We start from the raw sequence: 21,638 nt of genomic DNA on the forward strand, positions 1-21,638 counted from the left end.
TATAGCACAGTAATAAGAGACGCACTGACTCGCCAGTAACCGGCCATATTTTCATAAGCTAGCACTGTATACTTTACAGGGCTAACATAACCTTGCATGGGTGGACCCAGTTCGTACATGCTAGATACCTAGGTAGTTAGTAGCCCTCGCATAAGCCCATGGGTCTATTCTCTAGTGACCGTGCTTCCCGAATGCAGAGCTTTGCGGAATCTTGATTTTGAGACGGACCTGGAAGCCAGAGGAAGGAAGAGAAAAAAAAAAAACACTCACCAAAACAATTAGGCCAAAAACTATTTCCATGCCAACCATCGCTTGGATAAGAGCGGAACGCTTTCAAAATTAGGTCAATTGGATAGAACAAATGGCTCTTCAGCTTCGGCATCGATTTTCTTTAAGCTATGACCATGAATGATAAGTGGAAAAGTCGGTGCGCATCTTCTGTCATCATGGGCGCAATCGAGTAATTCCCGCAAGATCAGAAGTTGTTCATGGGGTGTTAAAATGCTTCTTGCTCTGGAGATGGGATGTGGAGTCCCAGAGCTGTTCAGGTACCGAAAGGTGGAGTTCTGCAGGGTCTAAATCACACTGTGGTTACTTCCCATCTCCAGTGAAGAAAGCACGCTTGCCCGAATATGGTAGCTATGGTCAGGTACAGTACAACCTTGTTCAATAGTAATTTGTATGCTACGCGTCGTACCTTTTAGTTGCTGGGTACTGATGTGCATAGGAAGCAATTTCCCGAAATAAAAAAAATTAATCCTTACAACATACGTAGATAAACTTATGGCAACATCTAATACACGGACCTAAAGTAAACAAACTTTCCAAGTAGCGATTTTATCGTTTGTTAGAGTTATGATATAGGCCACTTGGCTGACCATTCAATGCAGAATTTGATACTATCATATTCTAGCTTATATTATTGGTGATAACATTGAAATTATTTTGCAATTAAAATTTTTAAGCTTTGCGTAGGGACAATTCGGCAACGCAAACAGCAGCAACGCAGTAACATGTTGCGAAATTCGCGCGTGAACAGGTTATAGCACGGTACCTAGGTACATAAAATACGTACATAATGCCCCAAACAGAGGTTTATGTACAAAAAGTTATTAGTGGTAGTGTGAATTATTGTGAAATTCGCCCTGGCTTGGCCAATGGGGGATCTATTGAGTGTAATAAAGTGGGGGTCTGGGTGGAAACAAACGGAAAGTGCATCCACACTGTATTGATCTGTACCCGTTACTTCCATGCTTGTGAGCTTGGTCAACCAGGGCCCCACAGTCGGAATTAGCTCTCTCGTTCTTGTCGTTCAGTTGTTTTCCCACGCCTTATAAAGAAAAAGCTCGCCCGCAATAGAACGCGCTTCCTCTTCTCTTCCCCATCACGTTGAAGACTTGGTTCGGCTCGTCTGGCTTGTCAATTCCCCCCCCAAGGTCGTCCGTGGTGCCTTCCGCCAAAATCTCCCCTCCTCTGTGATTAGTCTGAACGTCGTCCTTATTTACTACCCACGACATCATACCTCACAAACAACACCGTCGATTTAATCCTACATCCTAATAATTAGCATTCCACCTATTGCCGTCGATACTCGCTCGCCTACCCTGGAGTAATTTTAATATTTCACTGGACTCGGTCCTCTATTTTCTCTTTCCAATCCAGTCCTGACACTGAGCATTTAACCCTCAGTTGTCAATTCCAGAAAACTCGCCGTCATGGCCGAGTCCAATAATGCCGCCGCGCCGGCGCTCCACACCAACATAGAGTCGGGCAAATTCGACGAGAAGGAGGCTCACCGTGTCGAGGATCCCGCTCCTCTTAAGACCACCAAGGCCGAGGAAGAGGATGAAGACGAGGACATTGACGCCTTGATCGAGGACCTCGAGTCGCAAGATGGAAACGCCTTGGACGATGAGGAAGAGGGTGATGGATCTCCCGGTGACACCGGTCGCGTTGTTCCGGAGGAGATGCTCCAGACTGACACTCGTGTCGGTCTCACAGAGGGTAAGCCATGGATTTGCGACGCGGTCGCCGCGCATCAAATCAATGGGTAACTAACCAATTCACAGCGGAGGTCACCAACCGTCGCCGAAAATACGGTCTCAACCAGATGAAGGAGGAGAAGGAAAACCTCATCCTCAAGTTCTTCGTGAGTTCTAACCGAGCTTCCAGCGACCAATCAGCGTCTAACCAGCTTGTGACAGGGTTTCTTTATTGGTCCTATCCAATTCGTTATGGAGGCTGCCGCCGTTCTCGCTGCCGGTTTGGAAGACTGGGTCGATTTCGGTGTCATTTGCGCTCTGCTACTTCTCAATGCCTGTGTCGGTTTCATCCAGGAATTCCAGGCCGGTTCTATTGTCGACGAATTGAAGAAGACTCTTGCTCTTAAGGCTGTTGTCCTCCGTGACGGTACCCTCAAGGAGGTTGAGGCTCCCCAGGTTGTCCCCGGTGATATCCTTCAGGTCGAAGAGGTGAGCGATTTTTTCCATATCCCAATCAAATAGCGCAATTGACTAATTGTACATCTTTCAGGGTACTATCATTCCTGCCGATGGCCGCATCGTCACCGAGGATGCTTTCCTCCAAGTCGACCAGTCTGCCATTACCGGTGAATCTCTTGCCGTCGATAAGCACAAGGGCGACCAATGTTTCGCTTCTTCCGCTGTCAAGCGTGGTGAGGCCTTCGTTGTCGTTACTGCTACTGGTGACAACACTTTCGTCGGTCGTGCTGCTGCTCTTGTCAACCAGGCTTCCGCCGGCAGTGGTCACTTCACTGAGGTTCTCAACGGTATTGGTACTATCCTGCTCATTCTCGTCGTCTTCACTCTTTTGATTGTCTGGATCTCCTCATTCTACCGATCCAACAAGATTGTCGACATCCTTCGTTTCACTCTGGCCATCACCATCGTTGGTGTGCCTGTCGGTCTTCCTGCTGTCGTCACCACTACCATGGCCGTCGGTGCTGCTTACCTTGCCAAGAAGAAGGCTATTGTTCAGAAGCTTTCTGCCATTGAGTCCCTTGCTGGTGTCGAAATTCTCTGCTCCGACAAGACTGGTACTTTAACCAAGAACAAGCTCTCTCTTTCTGAGCCTTTCACCGTCGCCGGTGTCGACCCTGAGGACCTTATGCTTACTGCCTGCCTTGCTGCCAGCCGCAAGAAGAAGGGTATTGATGCCATTGACAAGGCTTTCCTTAAGTCCCTAAAGTATTACCCCCGCGCCAAGGGTGTTCTATCCAAGTACATTGTCAAGGAATTCTTCCCCTTCGACCCTGTCTCCAAGAAGGTTACCGCTGTTGTTGAGTCTCCCCAGGGTGAGCGCATTACCTGTGTCAAGGGTGCCCCTCTTTTCGTTCTCAAGACCGTCGAGGAGGACCACCCCATCCCCGAGGAGATTGACCAGGCCTACAAGAACAAGGTTGCTGAATTCGCTACCCGTGGTTTCCGATCTCTCGGTGTTGCCCGCAAGCGTGGTGAGGGTGCTTGGGAGATTCTCGGTATTATGCCCTGCTCTGACCCCCCTCGTCACGACACTGCCCGTACTATCAACGAAGCCAAGCGTCTCGGTCTCTCCATCAAGATGCTTACTGGTGACGCCGTCGGTATCGCTCGTGAAACTTCTCGTCAACTCGGTCTCGGTACCAACGTTTATAACGCTGAACGTCTTGGTCTCGGTGGTGGTGGTGACATGCCCGGTTCTGAGGTCTATGACTTCGTCGAGGCTGCTGACGGTTTCGCTGAGGTTTTCCCCCAACACAAGTACAACGTCGTGGAGATTCTGCAACAGCGTGGCTACCTTGTTGCCATGACTGGTGACGGTGTGAACGATGCTCCCTCTCTAAAGAAGGCCGATACTGGTATTGCTGTCGAAGGTGCCTCTGACGCTGCCCGATCTGCTGCCGATATCGTCTTCTTGGCTCCCGGTCTAGGTGCTATCATTGATGCCCTTAAGACTTCCCGACAGATCTTCCACCGTATGTACGCTTACGTCGTTTACCGTATTGCCTTGTCCCTCCACTTGGAGATCTACCTTGGTCTGTGGATTGCTATCTTGAACCGATCGCTCAACATCGAGTTGGTCGTCTTCATTGCCATCTTCGCTGACGTTGCCACTCTTGCGATCGCCTACGACAATGCCCCCTACTCCATGAGCCCCGTCAAGTGGAACCTGCCCAAGCTCTGGGGTATGTCTGTCCTCCTCGGTGTCGTTCTCGCCGTCGGTACCTGGATTACTGTTACCACTATGTACGCCCAGAGTGAAAACGGTGGTATCGTCCAGAACTACGGTAACATGGACGAGGTTCTCTTCCTTGAGATCTCTCTTACTGAGAACTGGCTTATCTTCATCACCCGTGCCAACGGTCCTTTCTGGTCGTCCATCCCCTCGTGGCAATTGACTGGAGCTATTCTGCTCGTCGATATCCTCGCCACCTGCTTCACCATCTGGGGTTTCTTCGAGGATGGTGCCCGCACTCACATTGTGTCTGTCGTCCGTATTTGGATCTTCTCCTTTGGTGTCTTCTGCATCATGGGAGGTGTCTACTACATCCTCCAGGACAGCGTTGGATTTGACAACCTCATGCACGGCAAGTCCCCCAAGGGCAGCCAGAAGCAGAGGTCGCTCGAAGACTTTGGTAAGTTGTCCTTATTAACTAACTATCCCTTGTTTTGGGGGCGTATTAGCTAACATGTTTCATAGTCGTCTCACTCCAACGTGTCTCCACCCAGCACGAAAAGTCGCAATAGGCCATCCCCGGATGAGCTAAGAATGGTCGCCGTTTAGGTGACTATGGTCGTCGGGAGGACTCTTAATCAGTGGTACATACTCGCCCTTCGGTCTATAGATACGTTCCGTTCAGGCTTGGTCGTGCACTTCATTTCCTTCTTGTAAACTGCCCCGGCGTATAGGCCTCGGTTACATCATACCCATGTTTCTTAGACTTAATAAGAATGAAAAAAGTATAAAGTAAACCTGTGTTGTGTTTCGCATGTGAATAACTACTTCTGTTATATATACAAATGGTGTTGGTGTGTGCCACCGTAGACTTTCATCATTGCTCAGTGTGCATGCTTTTGTTGGATTCCTTATCGGACATTCCAGCAATCTGATGCGTATCGATATGATTAGGTGGGGTATCTGAAATTCCGAGCGGAATGTTGAAAATGTCAGGTTCACGAGTATGAAAATTAAAGTTTATGGTCGGTGCATATTTAAGTTGTAGTTGGTCAGATTAGGTAGCCACTTGCGTAGATGAAACAGACGGCGCTGTAGATACTTGTTTACCTGCGTGCAGAGATGCTTTAGAAACCTTTTCCCCCAAACCCAAATCGGCGACTTAGATCGTCCACTTTACAACTCTCCGGCGTCATCTTCATCCACACATCCGACACAATGGCGCCCAGAGACATTCCTGGCTACTATTGGGGTAAGTTTTTAAGTTCTAGTCCTATTCTTATTTATTATGACCTTTTTGATTTTATTTTTCCGCGTATCGTATTAATATTAATCATTTTGCAGACGCCGAAAAAGGTCGTTATTTCAAGGTTGAAAGTAGCAACACCGCGCCGCAAGATGCCGCGTGGTCTTCGACTAGCTTCAAGAGACGTAAGATTGAGGATGAGGAGTCTATCGCACGACTTCGACGAGCGGACCGAGCCAAGGGCCTCATTAAGCGCTCTAGAGTACTCAATGCGCCGCTCATGGGTGGTTTCCTAGCTCATGAGTTTGGTGGACGCATTCCCGATTTTGACACTGCTCTCTTCGCCGATGGTATTGTCAAGAAGGGACGTGTTTCGATTGATCCTCGTCGAAGATCTACCAACCTTAGGCATATGCTTGTCGCTGCGGATAAGTTTGGGGATGGCTGGTGCTATGCCTACGGAAGTGAGTTTGTCTATTTTGCCAAGGAACGTATAATGCTAACATTGAATTCTCTTTGGAAGGTATGAATGATGGTATTGTTGTCTCAGACCGCATCTCTAGGGCCGGAGAGGCTCAGCTGTATGTATCATTCGGACTGTTTACACAGAGCACACTAACGATGACGACAGTATCGACAACACGCGTTCTTACCGACGCACTTTTGATATGGATGTTCCATGCGCGGATATTAAACATAGTGAGAAGTTTAACCGCGTCCTTGTCGCACCCGCCCGACCCTTAGATGCAACTCGTCCCCTGGTGACGCTCGATCCATGGACCTTGCTACCTATGAATATTAGTCATAGTGAGTAAAGCCATACTTCCTTTCTCCATTTCCATCACAGCTCTTAGATACCAAAGCCAGCATTAACACCAACACACTTCATAATCTTCCCGCGAGTTTTCTATATCTTTGTTTATGTGACGTGATTAGACTATTATTAACTCCGTTATCATCTAGGGCTCGGTTCTGGTTACAAAGGCCTTGAAATGGACACAGAGGGCGTTTCTTGTACTCTAGGTATACCCCCCTCGAGTAGTGAGTACGTCTGCTTGGTGGGCACAACCAGAGGTGTAGTGGCAGTCAGCCCTCAGGGTACATTTACTCCCATCTCCCCGGAAGGCAAGAAGTATAGGGATGTCTTTTCTATCGGCTTTTGTGATACAAAGCCAGACATTGCCTATTTTGGTGGCCGTCCCGGCTGGGTCTGGGCCGTAGACATGCGCAAGGGCGACCAAACCGTTGTTAACATGTCTGTACAAAATGCCATTACCAATGTCAGACTCATCGATGAGAACAACATCCTAGTAGCGAGCCTCCGCAACACACTGGCTGTCTACGATTTGCGCAACTTCCAATTCTTTGAGCCGTCCACAGCAACAGCGGTCATGGTCATGGATGGTTATAAGAACCAAGCTCGCATCGATATTGGATTGGACTACCATAAAGAATCAGGTATAGTTGCGGCTGCTCATGACGATGGTAAGGTGGCATTATATTCGGTACGCACTGGTCGTCGCGTCCCGTCGCCTGACATCGATGCTATTTCTTCGCGGTTTGGAGCGATCCGCTGCTTGCAGTTCCAGAACTTCTACAACGATGCCACACCCAGTCTATTTGTGGGCGAGGGCACCAATGTTCAGGTATACTCCTTTGGCACGAATTCCCCGGGCGACGAGGCTTGATGAACCATGAGAGCCACCCCACCTCCCACCTTTCTTTGATAGGCGAGCCTCTGGCTATTCGGACTGCATAGAAAAGGCGTTTGTAGTTGCTTTGACCCGAGATACCCAATGTTCTTTACAAATTAAGGACTACTTGCATTAGATAGCTTTGCCATGAAATGATTTAAAAAAATTGCTGTATTTTACCTGGGTGGCCTATCACTCTGGTTAGTTGTGAATATGCCCTTCCCTCTTACGTGTTTTCCTTCTTATAGTCCTCGCTGAAAATTCCATATGGTGACCAGGATAACTTCGAGCCGCTTTGTATCATTGACATCTACTGGCGAAATCTAACTGCTCGTCTGTATATATTTGGGAGAAATTGTGTCTTCTTTGGGTTATCCAAGGATCTATAGATCTTGGTAACTCTGACAGGATACCACCTACTCTTCCAACAAAGTTTTCTTCAACATCAACAACACATCCACAGCATCTAACCACCTCCACATTACCTATTCTTCACAAGACCACCGTATACACATGTATGCAGAACTTTGTATTGCTGATTGCTATTAAAAACACACTGATATGTTGAATCGTGTGCAGGGTACGTAATGATACCTACTTTGTCCTCTTAAAGCCATGTTATGCCATGCCGTCCCATCCCAACTCAATACTCCATGATATAACCCCTTTAAATAAATTCTTTTGTTGCTCCAAGCCAAGCCGAAGAATGGGTATAACTTGTACAAACCCTGTCAGACGCCTGTGTATTCTCAGCACCATAATAGGTGTTATGCTTTCGAACCAAAAGGCTATTGCTGTAAGCCCCGTATCACTTATCCGTGCCTTCGAATCCTTCGCTCTACCCACCACTAAATTGTCCGTCCGCAGGATCTTCCCCTATACTCCCTCTCCCTCTACCATTCGCTCTTCCCCCCCTTCCACGTCCATTCACCCCACTACCACCTCTCTTCAAATTATAACTTCCCCTCAACCTTGGGAAAGCCTCGTCGAAATCTTCCCCAAGCGACCAATTCTCTATACGTCTGAGATGTCTCTCGAACACGGGGTTAATTAACAATTCCCCACCATCCGGGCTTCTAAGCAACGTATCGGTAGGTTCGTAGGGCCAGTTCAGCGAGATAGTAGTCGTGAAGGGGATGAAGAAGTTGTCGAATAAGAATTCGGTCGCGTTGTACTCGAGGGCTAACTGCTCGCGCATACGCGGAAATGGGAGGTGATCGATCCACGCAGGGTGCGGTGTTGATAACTGTGCTGCCGTCGGTTGAGCGAAGCTCGGCAGTAAGTCGAAGTTCTCCTGTGTCGGACTGACTTGCCATCGCATGACCAGGAACATGTAATACAGTACGGCAACTCGTTCCGGTAGTGTGCTTATCCCTGGGAAGGCAGCTAGGATATCCGTGAAGACTTTCGATAGTGGATGGGAGAACACGCTGTTAGCCGGGTTAAGTAAGGATGAAACGGAAGGGTATCTCGGACCGACGACCTCCCTCGCGGGAACACCTTCAGCAGCCCGCTGGCGACGTTCTTGTAGAAAGTCTAAGAGTAGACTATCGAGAGGACATGTAGGTGGTACGTTCTTGATCGGGGCCGAGACACCAATCCAGGATCTCTCCCGGCATTGAACGGTATTCTGCGAAGCATACTCTATGCGGTGCTGTTGCTGCTGAGGGTACCCATCGGTTACAGCGACACGAGAAGTAGCATTCCAATCATGCTTCATGGGAAGATGTTGATATCCAGGGGTATCTTGTGCTCCGTTGAGGCCCGTCTGCATTCTATTCACACGTTCCGAGGGATCGAGCAAAAAATCAAGCTTCAGTTGTTCGCCAGCGCCAAGATCCAAGTTGTGGAGCAAGTCATGGCGTTGCTGATTCAGCATCTTAACCTGGGTGATATTCGGACTCGGTTGGGCGTGTGCCTGCCATGGTGAGTCTGCTGTTGAACCGGGAGAGGGGGCACTTGCGGAGGCCGAGTCATTGAAGGTAGTAGCAGGAGATTGCGACGGCTGGGTGGTGTGTATAGGCGCGATGTTCGGGAAGAGAGATGCGTAAGCCCCCTCCACTAAGGTAGAGAGTATAGTCAGTATACGTACGCATACCTCCTTTCCATTGCATAATATATATGTAGGTTGGTATGTTCGAGGTAGGAGATAACATGATCGGAGTTGGAGTACTACGTCATGGGATACCTATACCTACCTACATAACATCACATCTCAGATATGTACTGTACTGACTGACCTTGTTGATTAGATAATATTGGCTGTATCAAGGACAGGATAGTAGCCAGTCGGGTCTTGATCTCTGCATTTTCAGCCTCGACGGCCTCTTTGGCACGGACAGCAGCCTGCAGCTCCTGATAGGGCTGCTGCGAGGTCAGTTCGCAGATCCGCCTCTCGAGTGTCTCGATCTGATTCTTGGTTCGCTCGCGGATAGCGCGCTGTGCTTCCCGGTCTGGAGAAAAGAAGATGATAAAGAGGTTAGTAAGGGATAAATTTAGAAGCACAACGTTACACCGGGACACGTAACCGTACGGGGAGAGAAGGTAATGTGTATATACATATGTATGTTAACGCAAGTATGGCTTACGGGGCTAACTAAATTAGGGACGAAGATGACGATGTTGGGCTTATTATACAGGCTTTTAGATATGAAGTTTATATATACCATTGGCTCTCTTCTTAGCGAGTTGCTCGGGTGTCAAGCTGGCGACGCCTCTCGAGCTAGGGCCGGTCCGGCGCTTCTTAGTTCTTTGATCCTCGATATGGTCCGAGGCATTTTTGGGACCCGGGTGGGACGAAGCGTTACCCGAGTCGGATGACTGGCCATCAAGGGAGGGGCCGTGTCTGTGGAGACCTCCGTTGAGTCCGGCCGAGTCGTTTGTCTCGGGAGTGTTCCCGTTGTTGGTGCTAGTGGGAGCAACAGTAACAGTAGCAGCAGTGTTTGAAAGACGACGATCAGAAGTAGTAGCAGTAGTAGCAGTAGGGGTGGAGAAAGAGAAGACTGAACCAGCGGACGGGTGCATATCACATACGGTTCCGAGTTAGTCAGATGTATGAATGCCGAATGTATATTATCCCGTTTTTTATTATTATTATTATTATTACCAACTACCTGGGGCGTGGTACGAAGTGGTGGTGTATCAGGGAATGGGTCATGACAATTGGGTAGAAGGGATAGTGGGTTTGTAACACTGGAGATACTGGAGTTAGACCCGCTGTCACTTTTTTGTACTTTTAACTGGCCAATTTCAAAAAAACTTAACCCCCGTCTCACCGCTCAAGCCACTTTTCCGGAAACCTATAAAGATCGGCCCCAACACGATACATTCCAGCTAAGTGGGTCTCGAGTCAGAAAGCCAAATTATTCGTTAACGTTAACTATTGGTTCCTGCCCGCCGTAACCTTCAACCCAATTGGCTATATTCCCCGGTCGTACTACCGCCCCCCTTTCCGAATCACCTAGGTACATTATTACATCTAATCACAATTGCAAATTATCGTGAACTACGACACACGGGACGCAAGATACGACACCAGCCCCCTCGTCATTAATCTATCACTTCACAGCTGAATAAAATATTTGTAACTCTTGAAGTAAGCCGTTTTGCTTTTTTAAAAAATTGGTAAAAATTGCCTCGAACTGTTTCGTTCTTACCCCATCGACGCATGCATGACACTCCGATTAAGCCGAGCAAATCCTGGTTTCTCCAGCCATCCTTTTTCTTTTATTTCCCTCAACTACTACTATTACAACGGTTGGCTATCTCATTAATCCGCAGAAGCCCGAGCTAGAGCTTCGTGTAGGTGCGGCGGGAATCTATATCTTAGTTGACTTGTGTACGTTGTCAAATCCATGCTGATTTGTTTCAAGTTGTCACACATCATTCGTCTTGTGCCTTCATTGCCACTAAACTGTCCACCCATTAGCCGCTCCCTCTGTCGGATGCAGCAAGTAATAGTCCACATCAGTAAGTTAGGTATGTTAATAGCAACTGTCTGAGACAATCCCGAGAACATAGCCGCGTAGTGGCGGATTCTTGCCGGATCGCCATTAGCATCCAGAGGCAGAATCTCCAGATTACGTATTTTCTATATAAATATTAGTATTATTGTATCATTTTCGTTTGATTCCCAAGGGAGAAAGATAAATAGAGTACTTACGTCTAGAGCTTCCGGCCATTGGCTACCCTCAACCAAGCCCTTAACATCGCTCATCTGCAAGAGGATGTGGCAAGCAACTCGGTTCTGATCCTCAATCTTCGTGTAGAACATAGCATCCTTCTCATACATCGACATCATCGTCATAGCGAGTTGGATGGGATCATCGATGCACGCCAAGCTCAAGCTGCTGCCAGGTTGCACCTCGGGGTCCTTACCATCCGATCGTGGCTTAACTGGCATCAGGCGCATGGGGTCTTCACCAATCTCCAGCGAGATCGCTTCGCTTAGTGCACGACTCACTATAGTCACCACACTGTCGTAGTCGCAAGCCAAGTGATATAACAGGACCGCGTCCGTAGTTCGGCCATTGTCATCGGCGAATCGGGCAGCCTGTAACGTAACTGTCTTAACGAAATCATCTTCCTCCCTAAGGCCGATGAGCGAAGCACGTTCCTCGACGAGACCAGTGATGCGACGCCCATCAGGTCTGATATCTCCGATGAGCTTGCTGAATTCTCTAGTTTCCAAGATAAGCTCTCGGAGAGCGACGTGGCAGAGTTCTGCCTGTTGGCGTCCCGCCTCACCGCCTAGATCGGCATTGAGACAGATTAGGGTAAGATAGTCAACGGCTGAGGCTACGTCGGCAGCACGGAAATCCCGTGTGTAGTAGCCTAACATCCGACCAAAGCTCAATTGGGGTCTCGAGCGTGTGTCATGTGACAACAGAGAATCTGCTGTAGTCCAGGGGTCTGCAGGACGAATAAGGCCATAGAACTCGAGAGCAATGGCAAAGTGAATAGCATCCACATACGAGAAAGCATAAAGGTACGCAATGGCCTGTTCAAACATGCCTGAGAGGATCTGTAGGAAGAAGAACATGCCGAAAGTACCGTTATCATCCTCGTTGGGGGATTTCGGGAAGTGTTTGAGACCGATTTCCCGAATACCTGCACGTAGATCCTGCAAACCATACGATTCAGCAGCCACCTCGGTCGCCTTGTCGTTTTCACGCGCGAGGTTGAATTGGAGCCATATCCAATCTTCAATTTCCGTGTTAAGGCCGTCAAGACTGCGATTGCTCACATCGCAGCGTCCCACGATCTTGTAGCAGGCCATGCGGTACGGATCGATAGAATTCTCCGGCGCATTACGAGCTCGCTGGTTGTACTCGTTGTTACAGCGCTCTTGCAATTGACGTCTCAGTCGTCTATCCGGACTGCTAACATATTCGAGGAGGTAGGATGCAAAAGTACGATCAATGCTTCGGAAGGTGGTTGACTGGGCTTTGACATAATCGGCCGCCTCAGCAATCTTTCCAGACCTTAGTAGGTAGAATACGATAGCCCAAACAAACTCCCCGTCGACCTGTTGAAGTTCGACGTTATCAGGCACAAGATCTTTTCGCGCGTGTCGTAATCGAACATATGCCTTGATCTTGCTGATCACGTCGGGTCGACCACCCAAGTTTGCCTCCCTAGGGTATTTGGCTATGACATTTTCCACTTCCACAAAGAATTTCTTCTCCAAGAAGCCGTTTGCACCGCTAAGAATCTTTCGCCGGACCTCGATTGACCCAGCAGACTTGTCGTTCACATCTAAGTATTTGTCCTTATATTGACGTTCCCTTGCGGTAGCATCACCAGCAAATGTATCCGCCTCAGGATTCTCCCCAACGATAGACATAGCAGCATGGTAAGCATCGACTAGTTGCTGAGCGTGTCTATCGCCAGAACTGCCGGCAACCTGCGCAAGTTCGTGTAATATAGGGTATGGTTGCTTCTCGATTCGAGCGTGGTTAAGTTGTCGGATCCTCTCCGCAAGTCTACTTTGCTTCTCCCTGAGGAATCGATCGTCGATAGAAGCGGCACCATTGAGCGCAGCTGGGCTTCCCGTTGTCTCTTGAACATCCGTGAATTCAGACTGGTGGGCACCGATCTTGCTAGGAGTGCCAATAACAGATTTCTGAAGATTGGACCGACCAAAGGTGCTAGCTTTGATACCGGGTGTCGTAGATCGAGACGGCTTAGCCGTTCGTCGAGACCTGCCAAACCCTGCATGCGACTCTCTGCTAGGTGCCGCAGACTGTCCATCCGCAGGTCCATCATCTCTGGTCTTGATGCCGAAGTGCTCATAGATACGCTTCCTTTGTGCTTCCCATTCCATTGTGATGTTATCTTCGAGAAAATTGTCGAAGTCCCGCGTAGACCTTTCCAAGCCATCAGCAATCATGCTTAATGTAGTCTTCTTCTGTATATTTGAAAGGTATGCATCGACGTCAATATCAGTTGCAGCAGGCGCAGCTACCGGGCGTTCGACGCGGCCACCGATTCGAACATCGAAATCGTTCAAGTCTCTCACCGCCGATGCGGGTTCGAGACCGGATGCGGCGAGGATAAATCGAGCTTTATCGTGCGCTAGAGGATCCATTCGCGGGCCCAGCTTCCGAAGACGTTGACGAAGGTCTCCCAAACCGAGATGGAGGCTAGGGAGATCACCGAGCGGAGATTGTTCGCTGTCGGGCTTCTTGCTCTTCGAGAGGAGGCTGTCGAAGTAGCCGGTAGTATTTCCCTGTGGTAGTGCGCCGGTATTCGACTGGCCAGCTCCTTGAGCTTGGGTGTTTGTAGAGAGTCCGAGTCCAAGGCCGCCGGGGGCGGGCTGGGACTGGGCCAAAGACGCAAACATACCGCCCAGCTGTTGTTGAGGCTGTTGGTTACTGGTAGACAAGCCGGATAATCCAGTGAGGCCGAATGAACCTCCCGTTCGAGGTTGTTGGGTAGTCGTAGCTGTTGCGCCGCCGCCGAGACCCGCGAATGGTTGTGGTGCCTGAGCAGAAGCACCGAGACCAAGAATGCTGCCGCCGGGTTGGGGCTGTTGTTGTTGTTGCTGCTGCGGTTGCTGTTGTTGCTGTTGTTGGCCGAGACCAAGACCCGAAAAAGGCGATTGCCCAGTCTGCTGATTCTGATTATTATTATTAAGATTGGCAAATACGCTGCTACCCGATTGTGCAGGCTGGGCTCCAGCTGTGTTTGTCGCGGCACCAAACAGGCTACTACCAGTAGGTGTAGCAGCCTGCCCCGCCGGTTTTGCGCCAAACAGCGACATCTTGGACAAGAACGAAAGAAGAAGAAAAAAGATGATAGGTCAGTCGCTGTCGGTAGTTCGTGGGGGTTGCTGCAATTGGCAGCTGAGAAAAAGATCAGCCCAATGGATGGGATTATGATGATTATTTAGTTCAAGGGAAGCTGCAGATTTCATAGCAAGGCTGTTAAAAAAACAATCAACACCGTTGCACCGTTGCGGGTAGAAGCTTATGCACGGGCCATTTAGCGCGTCGCGACCGATAAGAATGTACTTACCCATATTAAGTAGGCCATAAGGTACCTATACATATGTACATATTTAAAATTTCATCAAGCAGGTACATGTCCGGATTTAGGCAGTCTTAATTGCCATTGATGATTCACATTTTATGTACATGCCTTTCAAGTTGTCTAAGAAATGCGTCTAATGCGATTAGATCCCAACTTTACCAACGGAAGAGATGAAAAGATGCAAAAATTCGGTCTATTGCCATTATAATCTACCATGTCCATATTTCTCTATCTCCTCTCCATTTCTGCGCCTGCTAGAAAGTTCCCTAGGTACCCATTAATCCACAACAGCTACCTACCCATACATATGCCCATCAACCCCCTTTTACTTATTTCCCATTCACATGAACCCAGGAGCTAGTAGCCGCGTCTATTCTGTCGCGGTACTCCCGTTGGGTTCGGCATAGGTCCAAGAATACTCCATACTTGGCATCGAGGAGTTTCTTCTCGTCGGCGTCGGTCCCGGGCTTAACGAGCCGGCCAGGTTTGCTCATGCGATCCATGATGCTCCAAAGACCCTCCGTCTTGCCTTCGCTGTCCGCGCTTCCGGCCTTAGCACCAAGCATGGCCGCCCCGTGTACTACAGCAGCGTGTACGTAACGAGGAATCAACACCGGCATATGGCAGGCGGTTGCGATAAGATCCATAAGCATGTCGTTTTGGCATTGACTGCCGGACATGAAGATAGTCTGGATGTTGTGGCCTTCCTTGTTCATAGCCTCAATAATTTGCCTTGTTTGTAACGCAATGAACTCCATCGTGGCGTAATACCACAGCGCGAGACCGTCCACGCTAGAGTCGGGGCTGAGACCGATCACTGAACCCTTCATGTTAGGGTCAGCGATAGGCGATCGGTTTCCCCAGTAGTCGCCATAGAAGAAGAAGTGTCGACCAAGGTAGGAAACGGTGGGGGCCTTAGAGCTCTCAGCAAGCTCCCTAAGGTGGCCATTTAGGTAGTCGTAGATGTTCATATGCATAGCCTCGGCGAGTGGAATTACTTCCTTATGCGCTGGGTGTGTCTCTATGATGTGTCTTAGGAGTTCACCCGTCGCCGATTGACCACCCTCAGCTAACCAATAATTAGGCAGAAGGACGTCACGGTAGGGGCCCCATACGCCATTCACAAATACAGGCTTCTCGGACATAGCAAGATGGCAAGTAGATGTACCGGCGACAGCGGCAAGACGGGTAGAAGCTTGCGCAAGATCGTTTGCGGGCGCGCTCTCATCGGCGTGTCCATATTCGGTGTCAACCTTAGCTCCTACGGTGCCGATCCACCCGGCATAAGCATCAATGACACCACTGCCTACTGCGATACCTGGTTGTAATCCTAACTGCTTACTAGCTTGATCAGACAAGTGACCGACTAACTCTCCCGCGCTAAAGTATTTGCCATTCTGGAAATTGAGTTAGCAAAATGGCTCAATTGAAGGTCACGAGGTGCTTGTGAGACTTACCACTCCGTTTACACCACCCATGCGCCTGAAGTTGTCCTTAGCAACATCAGCGAGTCCAATCTCATTGAAGAAGTCTTCCTGCCACCCCTTCTCACTTCCATCTACACCAATTGGGACGTATCCCTGCTTACAGACGGTACTGCAAAAGCTTCGGTTATCATTGCCAGTAGCCAAGTGTGTAAGCGCATCTGCCAAGTCATAAAACTTGCAGCGGTCGAATAGCTCCTTGGGCATGTTGTTCTTCAGCCATAAGACCTTAGGAATTTCCATTTCAATGCTCATCTTGCCGCCGACATAGCGCAGTAAGTTGTGGCCAGTAGCATTGATCTTCTCAGTCTCTTCGACGGGACGGTGGTCCAGCCATAGGATAACATTGCGATCGTTTCCATCGTTTTCGAAATCGGGACCGGTAACCGTAACGGGTTGGTCGTCATCTTCAGAGAAGACCGTGAGCGAGCAAGTAGCATCGAAGCCTATGCCCTTGATATGTCCAACGTCGACGCCGGACTGGTGTACAACACGCTGTACACAATGGCAAATACAATGCCAGATATCCGTAGTCGATTGTTCCTACATGTCTTTGTTAGTCTTGGTTATACCATTGGCTACCCGAGCTAAGACAAAGCAAAGCAGCAAGAAGGTGGGGAGGTCTTATATGGGTAACGCACATAGTAACCTTGCTGAGGCTGCCATAGCTTAATAGCTTCCGAAGCGAGAGCCTTAATATCGCCGGACGAGTCTATTAAACAAGCACGAGCCGATCCAGTGCCTACATCGATACCAATATAATGGTCCTGCATAGTTGCGGATGTTAATTGGGTTGGTTCAGAGAGGCTTCATGGGAATAACGAAGTATCGTCTGTATGTGTGGAAGGATTGTGGATGGACGGATAGAAGTATAGATGGGGGTTGGCCGCGTACGTTGTCCTCAAAATGGATTACATTCCGGGTGCTAAATAGGAAGTCCTTGTTAGGATTCGGCATAAACTCTCAGTCGTACAGACGATGATAAAGGGAAAAGGGCACCATTACTAACTCCATCGTGGGGGGGAATGAAGGACCGTGAGTGAATAAGCCACTCAAGGTACCGCGGGTAAAGGAACGAGTGAATAGACTTCCAAAGTACAGTCAATATACAGGAAGGTTTTTAATCCGTCCAATTGCAACCGTAACTTGCGTCGTACAGTTGCCTTCGATGGTTGCGTGTGAGGCTTTTCTCTTTTCTCCGTCGCTTCCAATTGCGTGGAACGTGGAACGTGGAACGACCTTGTGTCAGCAGCAGCTTTTGGGAAACTTGGGGAAGCAGGAGGCAGTTCCGGGTAAGTGAAAAGTGAACAAATTGACGCAGTACGAAACTGAAAGAGCAAGCCGGAGGAAGGAACCAAGGAAAAAGGTACTGGTCAAGAATTAAAAATGTTCGTCACACCTCGTGAGTTTCCCTTTCCCAAAGAATATTTGAAGCTACCCCCCCCCTGCCCCGTTACTACCCCCCCTTCCACCCCTCTACTATAGTACGCTATAATACTACTAGCCTGCTAGCACAACGCCATACGCCTCCATAGGACGCGAAACTTTTGGAGGGGCCTGGACAAGTCTGGCCCTTGGCCGAAGCCAAAGTGCTAATCCTACCCTTTTGCAGGGTACACCGCAGTACCGTAGTGTCGTCACAAGGTGGAGAAAGGTGGGGAGGAAAGTCGCTAAAAGCTCAGCGATACCCCGCTAATCTTTGCCCTAATTTATTGAGCTCTTCCCCCCTCCGCATGGGTTCAGCGTCGACCGCTCCCGCTCCTAAGCATCTAAGGTATCTGACTGTACCGCGAATAATCTTCTAACCTCCATGCTTTGGCAGCTGATAGGTATCGTGACTTTTGTTGGGTGACAAGCCACTCCACAAATTTTTATCTCATTTCGCAATAACGTACGTGTGGGAAGTAAAAATTTTCACCTTTTTTTCTCTTTCCTTCTTAGATTATCGGAAGACGGGTCTCGATACGATACCATTTTCCCAAGAGATTTCACTAAGCGAAATCCACATTACAGCTGTACAACAGGGTTGCGATACATTCTTGGGACTTGATGTGCATACACCTGTCCACCGCCAACTTTTTTTTTGCTCCGGGAGTTTGCAGCGAAGTCCGGTATTAGGAGGATTGTCACGATGATCCATGGTGTGGCAAGCCGCCACTCCCTAGCCCGGATTTGCAGCAACACCGTTTGGTTCGTCGAACACCCCTCCGCAAGAGTGCCGATCAACCAGCACATTGGAGGTTAAAGTCTGCAAAGTCTGCAGGAAGAAAGCAGGCAATGAATGCCTAGACATCTTTTTTGAGGGAATATGTATGCACCTGTATTCATGAAATAACCAGCGAGTCAGAAAGTGCATAATAAAATAGACTGAATGGGTATATCTACGCGAACAACCTTGAAAAAACTCCCATTTCCGAGATACAAAAGCAATTTTTTACAGCTAACCTAAAGCCCATTCGCCATTTATTCAATGCCCGGAACACCTGGATAATAGTGTAACCATCGTGAAATTCGTCCGCTGCGTCATTGCTGTCATTAAATTTAATGCGTGTAATTGTCGTCCCGTCCCGTCGCTCCTTGTTGAAATTCTGCGAGTGCTTCCCGTGAGAACTCCACGATCATCGCGATCGTTACTCAGCATCGTCCGGTTGATCCTCAACAAGTATTACAACCGTCAAGGTCGCTGCGTAAGCCTCGCGTATGGCACAAGCCATGCTGTAATGCATTAGTTATTAATTAATTATTTGTTCATCATCGTTGTGCGACTGCAACGGCAACTCACCAAGTTTTACTAATATCCGCCACCACAGCACTGAGTCCCCAATGGGAACACCATGCCCGCGCCAAGACTTCGTTGTCGGTGTTGCCAAACGTTTCAATTACTAGGACTCTATCGGCGTCGTCGTCCCCCACGATACGCTCTGCCGGCTTGTTCGCACTCGACCGACTGCTCCTTTCCCTATTACTCGGCTTACCCCAATCTAAAATATTCACGATTTCGTCGACTTTGCGGGTGGTGTAAACATAATCCCAGAATAGAGGGTGCGGCCCGTCGGAACATGGCCAAGCATTGATGAACGAAACATCAAATGTGAGATGAAGCGGCCATGACACTTGATCGATAGCGAATTGTATCGACGCATCGAACAATTTCGGACCGGAATCCGGCCTATCAGTAACCGCTTTCAGATTGACTTTTTCAATTTTGATAGTGTCGATAATATCGTCTGCATCGGGTGTGAGCAATTCATATTCTTCGACGGGATAAAATTTGGATTTTGTTCCTAGGGGGTCCGATCTTTCGCTCATCGAAGTGACGTCCTCTGGTGTCACGACATGTTGTCGAGCTTTTCTCGAGCGAATCCGCGCGATCTGTGAGCGCCCCAGGTCTTCTGTTGGTTGCGCAGGTCCAATCCATCCAGCGGCTTCAAGGCAAGTCGGCGCAAGCACTTTACCGACGATACACGTTGATGCCCAGTAGGTATAACTACCGCGATACTGGAAGCCGCAGTTGGGATGCAGATGTGTAAGTAAGGCAAGCTCGTCCGTTGCCTTATCGGGATCAATATCAATTAGGGAGTTCATAATGAGGAAAGGGAATGTGGCCTGCGCAACAATTAGCAATTTCAGCTGACAATACCAGAACATGCACTTACCCCTGGCAGGACCAAACCGCTAAAAAATGCCATCGCATGAGAACTAACGGTGATGAGAGTTCCTTCTGCTTCTCTCTGCTTCAACTCATCTATCGTCTCGGCTAGGTTCGGCCATTTCATCATCTGGGCGAACCTCTTCAGCATCTTAACCTGTCTTTTTCTAAGCTTGTAACGTAGTTTGACTTGTTCTGCCGTCTCGCCATAATCTTCAACACGCACAAAGTCCCTCCATCTTCGGGCAAGGGCGAGATTCCATTGGATCTTCGGCGGTATCGAAGATATGAGTCTCTCCTTAGCCCAATCTGTATGGAGTCTTGAATTAATCCGTAACTCAAGCTCAAGGCTTAAGAGTAGTTGATAGAAGAATCTGTGGTATTGTTGCTCATTCTCAGCGGTGGTATCATAGATGAACTTGGTGACAACTTGATTCTTCGGGTTGGAGAAGTCGATCCAATCCGGGCCCGACAAGCACATAACCAAATCCGTAATCTGACGCTCCATCGTCTTATGCGGGCTAAATATCTTGTCTGGGTCTTTGAGAAATCGTTTATATAGACGATATAAGAGTTCCTCATCGTCATCTTCCAAGCCGCCCTCCAAATCCCTCAGTCGACGAAATATCTGATCTAAATCGACATCCCTCGGTACCATTCCAACGTCGCGAAGTGCCATCGGCGGCGGAATTGCGCTGAAAATACCTGCCCAGTAGTTTAGAGTAATAGTACCCGGCCGGGCTCCGTACCCGAAGGCAAGGCTAGGTTGCTCAAGGGTCTCCCAGGGATAGGTAGGTGGACCAGATCCCTGTAACTTCAATGTGGTAAGTTGGGTCATCGCATTATGCTGGTTAGCAGCGTCGTTCTCGTCGCCGTGATTACCCGCCGACGTTGTATACAAACCGTAGTAGTTATCTGATACATGAGGAATCGGACGTTTATGTCCCTTATGCGCTGGTACACCCGTAGAGATAAGTTCCGTCGCTTGGCCTTGCGTGAGCTTTTCCTCACTAGACAAGCCTTCGGGCGGCCATTCAGATAAAGGCGATGGTTCATATTTATGGCCATTTGGATGCTCCTTACCCTTGCCCTTTGCATCACGAGGATCCGGGCGTCGAGTTCGTCGGCGAGCGTTGGCGGGGTCAAACTTCTCAGATCTCCGTCTTCGCGAAAGTGAATCGCCATCGCTAGCCCTTCTTGACGGCGGATCTTTTTCCTATGCGATTCCATAAGTAGATCTTCAACTTGTCGGCGATGAAAATACGTACCAGCTTACCGCTTCCTTGGGTACTGATTCTACGGAGCAGACCGCTCAAAAGCCCTTTCTTCTTTGCTTCAGCCATGGTTGCCTCGGAGAAACTCTCGGCTAAGCATAAATATGCAATCAAGTATCGGAATAAGTGAGAAATATCTCGATGCGCCTCTTAATCATTATCGGCTTCAGATTCGCGCAGGTAGGGGTACGCGTCAGGTCTTGTGGCTGGGCACACCTAAGGGATTAATGAAAAACAGAGCTATGCAACAAACAAGAATAATTATTGGTTTCGATGTGACACTTTTTGGTACTCGGGATAAATAGACTCGTGTTTTTATTTTACTATGATTTGTCTCATGTGATATCAATCAAATATTTGATATCGCTTGAAGTGCCGGATTGATTTGAGAGATGTGACTTGAAAAAAAAGTACCGATTAAAGTCAAGTCGAGTAAGTGGACGCTGCATTAGAATAAAGATTTATTGTTTTTGTTTTAGGCCCTTAACCATAGTCGATATGTACCATACATGACCACACGGGAAGCAGGAAGCTGCAGGTGTGTGTCATATGCACAACCCAGTAAAAAGGTCCAGCCTCAGATGT

At 48.7% G+C, this 21,638-nt stretch overlaps 5 protein-coding genes across 5 annotated transcripts; 2 read left to right on the forward strand and 3 right to left on the reverse strand.

Moving 5' to 3' along the window:
• Positions 1-1,346: 1,346 nt before the first annotated feature.
• On the forward strand, positions 1,347-4,970 carry F4822DRAFT_404110 (plasma-membrane proton-e). Its single transcript, XM_051458168.1, has 5 exons — positions 1,347-2,004; positions 2,070-2,149; positions 2,205-2,471; positions 2,533-4,633; positions 4,699-4,970. The coding sequence occupies exons 1-5, from the start codon at positions 1,716-1,718 to the stop codon at positions 4,743-4,745; spliced, it is 2,784 nt and encodes a 927-aa protein (XP_051314612.1). The 5' UTR covers positions 1,347-1,715; the 3' UTR covers positions 4,746-4,970.
• Positions 4,971-5,185: 215 nt separating this feature from the next.
• F4822DRAFT_259899 (uncharacterized protein) lies at positions 5,186-7,339 on the forward strand. The gene is made up of 5 exons (XM_051454556.1): positions 5,186-5,425; positions 5,518-5,883; positions 5,943-6,000; positions 6,051-6,226; positions 6,383-7,339. Exons 1-5 carry the CDS (start codon positions 5,392-5,394, stop codon positions 7,105-7,107), a joined length of 1,359 nt encoding a protein of 452 aa, XP_051314613.1. The 5' UTR covers positions 5,186-5,391; the 3' UTR covers positions 7,108-7,339.
• A 48-nt stretch (positions 7,340-7,387) lies between these two features.
• On the reverse strand, positions 7,388-10,357 carry F4822DRAFT_404115 (uncharacterized protein). The gene is made up of 3 exons (XM_051458169.1): positions 9,780-10,357; positions 9,354-9,566; positions 7,388-9,174 (listed from the first exon to the last, which is right to left on the reverse strand). The coding sequence occupies exons 1-3, from the start codon at positions 10,135-10,137 to the stop codon at positions 7,952-7,954; spliced, it is 1,794 nt and encodes a 597-aa protein (XP_051314614.1). The 5' UTR covers positions 10,138-10,357; the 3' UTR covers positions 7,388-7,951.
• A 525-nt stretch (positions 10,358-10,882) lies between these two features.
• Positions 10,883-16,903, reverse strand: F4822DRAFT_429459 (Nup93/Nic96-domain-containing protein; the record flags this gene model as incomplete). The annotated part of the gene is made up of 5 exons (XM_051461104.1): positions 10,883-11,203; positions 11,276-14,377; positions 14,991-16,043; positions 16,104-16,673; positions 16,772-16,903. The coding sequence occupies 5 exons, from the start codon at positions 16,901-16,903 to the stop codon at positions 10,883-10,885; spliced, it is 5,178 nt and encodes a 1,725-aa protein (XP_051314615.1).
• A 1,659-nt stretch (positions 16,904-18,562) lies between these two features.
• Positions 18,563-21,329, reverse strand: F4822DRAFT_259963 (uncharacterized protein). Its single transcript, XM_051454557.1, has 4 exons — positions 21,048-21,329; positions 19,787-20,995; positions 18,913-19,736; positions 18,563-18,845 (listed from the first exon to the last, which is right to left on the reverse strand). Exons 1-4 carry the CDS (start codon positions 21,120-21,122, stop codon positions 18,761-18,763), a joined length of 2,193 nt encoding a protein of 730 aa, XP_051314616.1. The 5' UTR covers positions 21,123-21,329; the 3' UTR covers positions 18,563-18,760.
• Positions 21,330-21,638: the final 309 nt, after the last annotated feature.

This window comes from Hypoxylon trugodes, assembly GCF_022578975.1.
Source record: "Hypoxylon trugodes strain CBS 135444 unplaced genomic scaffold F4822scaffold_5, whole genome shotgun sequence".
Lineage (NCBI taxonomy): Eukaryota > Fungi > Ascomycota > Sordariomycetes > Xylariales > Hypoxylaceae > Hypoxylon > Hypoxylon trugodes.

Bases quoted from the DNA above. Each gene is read 5' to 3' on its own strand.
- F4822DRAFT_404110 (XM_051458168.1), top strand. From the start codon at position 1,716: ATGGCCGAGTCCAATAATGCCGCCGCGCCGGCGCTCCACACCAACATA. The intron at 2,472-2,532 runs GTGAGCGATTTT...TACATCTTTCAG, and splicing joins ATATCCTTCAGGTCGAAGAG to GGTACTATCATTCCTGCCGA. The intron at 4,634-4,698 runs GTAAGTTGTCCT...CATGTTTCATAG, and splicing joins GAGGTCGCTCGAAGACTTTG to TCGTCTCACTCCAACGTGTC.
- F4822DRAFT_259899 (XM_051454556.1), top strand. From the start codon at position 5,392: ATGGCGCCCAGAGACATTCCTGGCTACTATTGGG. The intron at 6,001-6,050 runs GTATGTATCATT...CGATGACGACAG, and splicing joins AGGGCCGGAGAGGCTCAGCT to TATCGACAACACGCGTTCTT. The intron at 6,227-6,382 runs GTGAGTAAAGCC...GTTATCATCTAG, and splicing joins ACCTATGAATATTAGTCATA to GGCTCGGTTCTGGTTACAAA.
- F4822DRAFT_404115 (XM_051458169.1), bottom strand. From the start codon at position 10,137: ATGCACCCGTCCGCTGGTTCAGTCTTCTCTTTCTCCACCCCTACTGCT. The intron at 9,567-9,779 runs GTATATATAAAC...TCTTTTCTCCAG, and splicing joins CGCTAAGAAGAGAGCCAATG to ACCGGGAAGCACAGCGCGCT. The intron at 9,175-9,353 runs GTCAGTCAGTAC...TCTCTACCTTAG, and splicing joins AATATTATCTAATCAACAAG to TGGAGGGGGCTTACGCATCT.
- F4822DRAFT_259963 (XM_051454557.1), bottom strand. From the start codon at position 21,122: ATGGCTGAAGCAAAGAAGAAAGGGCTTTTGAGCGGTCTGCTCCGTAGA. The intron at 19,737-19,786 runs GTAAGTGCATGT...ATTGTTGCGCAG, and splicing joins GCGGTTTGGTCCTGCCAGGG to GCCACATTCCCTTTCCTCAT. The intron at 18,846-18,912 runs GTGAGTTGCCGT...AATGCATTACAG, and splicing joins GCGGATATTAGTAAAACTTG to CATGGCTTGTGCCATACGCG.